At 38.5% G+C, this 5,985-nt stretch overlaps 1 protein-coding gene across 1 annotated transcript; it reads right to left on the bottom strand.

Moving 5' to 3' along the window:
- Window positions 1-2,179: 2,179 nt before the first annotated feature.
- On the bottom strand, window positions 2,180-3,127 carry LOC100727627 (olfactory receptor 2A12-like). Its single transcript, XM_003462472.2, has one exon. The coding sequence runs from the start codon at window positions 3,125-3,127 to the stop codon at window positions 2,180-2,182; it is 948 nt and encodes a 315-aa protein (XP_003462520.2).
- Window positions 3,128-5,985: the final 2,858 nt, after the last annotated feature.

Genomic DNA, 5,985 nt, shown 5'->3' with positions numbered 1-5,985 from the left:
AAAAATAATTTCTATTTCATTGTATTCTAACAAAAGAGAGCAAATAGAATATGCTTCAACAATAAAATTAAAGCAACATGGATAAATGTCCAAAACAATACTGTTAAGTGACTAAAACAATAACTTATTAAATAACTAGTGAATAACTCAACACTGAATATGGGAACAGATACATTATTTAAGATTTTACATATACTTAGAAATTAATAAAAGCAATTTAAAAATTTAAACCTGAAAGCATAGATCCTGGAATAAGCTCCAGGTCCAAGGTAATGGATGATTTTCTTCCATTTATTTATTTGTTTCATTAAATTTTTTTCTTTTAAAAAGCAAAACAGAAGGATAGAAATGATACAAAATTTCAAAAAATAGTAGGAAATTAATGCTAATTAATATGTTGCATATTGTTATCTTAGAAGTAGTTGCTCAGGTTACAAGATTTAGGAACAAAAAAAGATCAAACAATCATTGGAAGCACAAACTATTCTTCTAGATGAACTAACAGAGATTAGCAGTATCTTATACATACACACATACATACATACATGTATATGTACACCTGCATACATATAATCTTTTCACTTCTTATTGTTTCATCACATTTTAAAACTAAACATGTACTATTCTCATAACAAAGAAAACAAGTACTAAATTCATTGAAGATATTTCCCATGCATGTAACTGAGAGAATATCTATGTCCAAATGTATAATAGACTGTAAATCAGGAAAAAGAAGAAAACACTTGCCATTTGTTACTCATTATGATAATCCCTTTATATTTATTATCTTACCTAGTCCTGGGACAGACATGGAAGGAGTATACTATTTTCCCACATTTAGAGATGAAGAAATCGAGGTTCATAAATGTTAGGTGACTTCTCATTAAGTTAATAAAGGATAGAGCTGTCATTGAATCCTGAGTTCTGATTACAGAGCTTGCTACACAGCACAGTCCTATTAATAACCTTAGGAAGAGATGTTAACACACAGGAACTACAAATGAAACAGGAAGCATTGTTGTGACTTTTCATCTATAAGATGAATAAAATGTTAGAATGTTTGATACAGATGAAGACTAACAAGTACTGGTGAGGACAGGAAGCGCAGATTGGTATAACTACTTGAAAGAGTAACTTAGAGGTATGTGGCAATGTTGAATTTTTTTGATTTTGCAATCTGCAAGGTCTACCTTTAATCTAATCATCTAATCCTAGAAGAATATATATGGAGAAATGTCTAGAGATAGACTTTGAAAAACGGGAAAAAAACCAAATGTTAGATGAAGCAGAATTAGTAAAATGTGGTATATTTAGATTCTTGTTAAATAGAATGAATTAGACCTATACTTGCCAAATGAGTAGATGTCAGAATTGGGCAACATATAGCAAGTGTATATTTGGAATGTGAGAAAATGGAGTTTTTATTGTATTATTTTCTGTAATCACTTAATTTCTGTGTAATTTCTCTCTGATGCTGTCAGATATGTCTACAGATATATAGATGTAGACAGTTTATACATGCATAATAAAACATATTTCTTACATATTTTTGTTTTACAAAATATTTCCTCAAAATAAACATGAGATTTTAAATGTAAATTGTGAACACATGAGTTATTTTTTAAAAAACTAAGCCAAGACTAGACAAACTATTAGCCATATTTGTACAAAGGTATATTTATAATAAATTGAGCTCACATATTATAACACCTCGTTCAAAAAGCAATGCTAGATATTAGCTACATGTGATTGTTACACAGTGGCACACAATGTTGTATCTGAAGAATATGCCTATTATTTATGTCACTTTTATCCCAGATTCCATTACACTGTACGAAAGGTTGTATGCATGCTAAACATTTGGTTGTGACCATATTAAACTGTCATAAAAGTCTAGGGTAAAGAAAGAACCAGAAAAAATTAATTAAGCAGTGGCCATGAACTTCACAACATAGTTTTTGTAAAGAAATCCCTTGCCATCACTACTTGAGTCTTTGGGTGGTTGTAGCTGAAATTTTCCAAGCAATGTGTCAGCGCTCTTGTCAGTGTTGGCCACACACTTCCAGACGACCAAAGCTCCACGGAGACTAAAGCTAGTCAAAATAAACGCATCTCTATGATTCCAAATGAACTTGTTCTAGTATTCTCAGGACCAGAAACAAGTCTGGAGCACCCTAAATTATAGAGCTGTCCCTCTATTTCCAAACACTCTCAGAAAAGCTCCCTTTACATCCTTGTTCCTGAGGCTGTAGATGATGGGATTGAGAAAGGCAGAGATGACATTGTAGAACAGGGCCAGCTTCTTGTCCTGCTCTGGGTCATGCCAGGAGCTAGGTCTCATGTACATGATCATAGCTGGACCATAGAACATGGTGACCACGGTGATGTGGGAGGCACACGTAGAGAAGGACTTGAGCCTTCCCTGGGATGAGCGAATTCTTAAGATGGAGGCAAATATGCGGACATAGGATGCCAAAATGAGGGAGAGTGGGATCAAAAGCAGGATAAAACCCAACATGAAGTTCAGATGGTCATTAAGGAATGTGTCTGCACAGGCCAACTTCAGAACAGCAGGGACCTCACAAAAGAAATGGTTGATTCTGTAGGGTCCACAGTAGGGGAGATGCATGGTGAAGACGGTGTAGATCAGAGCCCCAGTGAGGCTAATGGACCAGCAGACAATGACCATCTTGATACAGATGATACGGTTCATGAGTAAGAAATAATGAAGGGGGAAGCAAATGGCAATATATCTGTCGTAGGCCATAATGGCATAAAGAATACACTCAGCAATGCCCAGCACCAAAAAGATGAACATCTGGGCTACACAAGCACCCCAGGAGATGGTTCTCCTTGGATATAACATATTTACCAACATCTGGGGCACAGTGGTAGTAACATAACTTATGTCTACTAAAGAGAGGACACTGAGAAAGAAATACATGGGTGTGTGGAGGTGTAAGTCCAGGTAGATAAGGGTGATGATGAGCCCGTTGCCCACAAGGGTTGTAAGGTAGAGAAGGAGGAAGAAGACGAACAAGGCCATTCTGACCTGTGACTCACTGGAGAAGCCAAGAAGAATAAACTCAGACACTGACGTGTGATTTTCCTTGCCAAAGCTCTGCATGGTGATCTGCCTGTCGAAGAGAGGCAAGCACTTTCTTGTTCTGTCCTTTGGCTTAGGGAAGTGAGGACAGGGTTAACAGAAGCTGAACTGTACACAATGCCATACTCAGTAGCTGCACAGATTTGATCAACTTTCGGTTGAGTTGGATAAGAAGCGAAAGTAAGCTAGGATAGCTAGGTCACGGGGCAAGCAGGCAAAATATCTTTCCTCCACCTACATTAGAGCATAGGATGCCTGATGATTCAGAGAACTGTCTCTGGGTACAATACTAATCCATAAAAGACAGGCCATATCTAGATATCTTTTCCTTTTAATGCTTTGGACTGGACCTCCTTATGCATTTCAGGTTGGCCTTGAAGTCATGGTGATCCTCCTGCCTCAATCTCCTTAGGGGATTACAGATGTTCCCCTCCAAGATCAGGTTAGGTGACCACTTTTGCAGCAGTGAATTCAGTCTTCTGTCCACTTCCTCATTCTCATTCTACTAGGTATCCAAAACTGTCCCAGTTTGTGGTAGGCAGATGCTTCTGCCTAGAATTCAAACTTTGAAAAGAAAATCATGTCAGTATGGGTACTGGGGAAACTATTAGCCAGACATAGTGTGGTGGCAGAGCTGTCACAAGAGAACTGAAGATCTCAAAGTCCTACAGAAATGATGATGGAGAGAACTGACGAGGTTGTACCCAAATACTTATAAAGTACATTAGAAATTATGATAATTCAGGAATTGTACTGGATATTTCTTAATTTAAAAATCAGGCAAATTAACTCTTACTTAAAAATCAGTAGAGGCAAATTACTTATTGGGATGTCTGCCAAAGTGAAATACATGGTTTTAGCATATGAGAAAGGAGTTTAGCTATTTATAATTGAAACCATTTTATTATGATCTTGGAATGGACATAATATATTCTTCTATTAAAAATTATGGCCTAAAATGATAATGAAAGATAAAGTAAGACACACAGGTTGGAAAGCAGAAGAGAAAGACTGTAGCCCTGAGCACCTGAAACAGGGGCCAGGCTGTGCCAAGTTCCCTGAGGCCTGTCTGAGCTTGTTTCTTGTACTGAGATGGATGGGGTACTTTCTGTTGAATTCTTACATCCTCCTTCCATGACCAAGTTTTTGCTTTGGACTTACCTGGGTGTCTCATGCTTGTTGCTTGCTCAGATGTGACCTTGAACAAGAGCCTTCACCTCTGTTGACCTTGGTCTCCCCATCTGTTAAAGCAGAAGTGCAACATCTATGATAGGGGGTCATGAAAAACTAATTTTCCTGCATGTCATGATATTTTGCAAAATATAAAACACAAGGCAAATAAAAGGAGTTAGTTAAAAATGCAATGAATCTCAAAATCAGAACAACTGGGGAATACTCTTGACTCTGTCCTTGCTTTGTTTTATGATCTTGGGAAAATTGATCTTTCTCTCTGAGCTTTAGAATCCCATTTTGATATTTTGGACTTGGTGATCCTAAAAGTCCTTTGTAGCTATGTAATTTTTTGGTATCAGGAAAACATGCTGGAGACCTGTGATCATATCAGTGCCTTTTTCATCAAGGAAGGACTGAGCTAAATAGTTAACTGAGCATGACTCTGTGGGCACAAGGTTCATTACTAAGGTTGGAAACGTGATCCCAGAACATTGGCAAACACAGAGCACAGATTTGGAGCCAACATTCCTGATCTAGCAGCATGTTTCTCTACTTCCAAATCACTTAGCTATTCAGAGTACCTTGTTTCTCATCTATGAAATGGGTGTGTTATCTCCTATTTTGCTTGCATGAGTTACAACTGCTTTATAGGAAGTACTGAATAGAAGGTAGCAACTCAGATAATAGGAAGCTGCATGGAGGAGGAACAGAGAGAAGAGTGCAGTAGCGTTCTTCAGATTTTAAGGTTGCAATGGACAGGACCACAAACTTAATCATGAGGACTGATTGGCCAGACATGATGGTAGAAGTCTGGAAGGTGTGCGAATGGTGGAAGATGGTATGAGACGCATGTTCTGAATTTTTATAAACCATCAACAATTCAATAAAGAAGCAAGATGTTCAAAGCGAGAGATGTTTGTGATAATAATTAGGGATCTGGCCCTGCTCAGAGCCATGGGCACTGAGAGGAAAATTTTCAAAAGACAGAGGACCAGGCAATCGTTTAACTGGCAGTCTGAGCTGAAATTAAAGTAGCACCTTATCATCCTGCCCAGCTACACTCCGTGCCTGGGACCTTTGCAGAGAACTTCCATTAAGCTCTTGGCTCACCTACCAACCCATGCATATCCTGTTTTACAACTCTTTGAGGAACTTCAGGCCTTTCCTCGACTAGTCCTACTCAGTTTAGTCCGCACGAGTGAGCTTTCTGTGCTACGATGCTAATATAATCTTAATATGGGCGGCTGAGTTCTTGCCTTTTGGTGTCTCAGACCTTCCAAACCAGTTGGCTTCCCCATAATCTCCCCTGTATGCTCACCACCTTTGCTCTAACTGCTTCTCTTCTGGCACACCTCTCCTAACCTTGATGCTTCCCCAGATTTCACTGACATTTAAGGCTCAGCTGAAGGTTTTTTCCTCCTTACCTGACCACTCCAGCCTTGTTTATGTGTGCGTTGTTTTCCCAGCCAAGTTGTAGGCAGTGGCTGCATCTCTTTTAGATGTACCCACAGTATTTAGCACAGAAAGACTCTCACTTGGGGCCTGACAAAACCGTGTTGACAGAAGAATCCATCCAAACAGGTTATGGTCAAGGCTACTGGACAGCTTTATAGCCTTATTCCAGTATTAGGGTTTTTTTTCTGTATGATCAAACTTTGCTTTGTCTTCCACCAAACAAATAAGTGGAAGTACCAGGAGTGACACCT

The sequence above is a fragment of the Cavia porcellus genome, unplaced genomic scaffold, assembly GCF_034190915.1.
Source record: "Cavia porcellus strain 051 isolate PalLab524CR breed Dunkin Hartley unplaced genomic scaffold, mCavPor4.1 scaffold_25, whole genome shotgun sequence".
Taxonomy (NCBI): Eukaryota; Metazoa; Chordata; class Mammalia; order Rodentia; family Caviidae; genus Cavia; species Cavia porcellus.
Note: the sequence above shows the minus strand (reverse complement) of the source record. Positions and strands in the feature narration are given on the sequence as shown.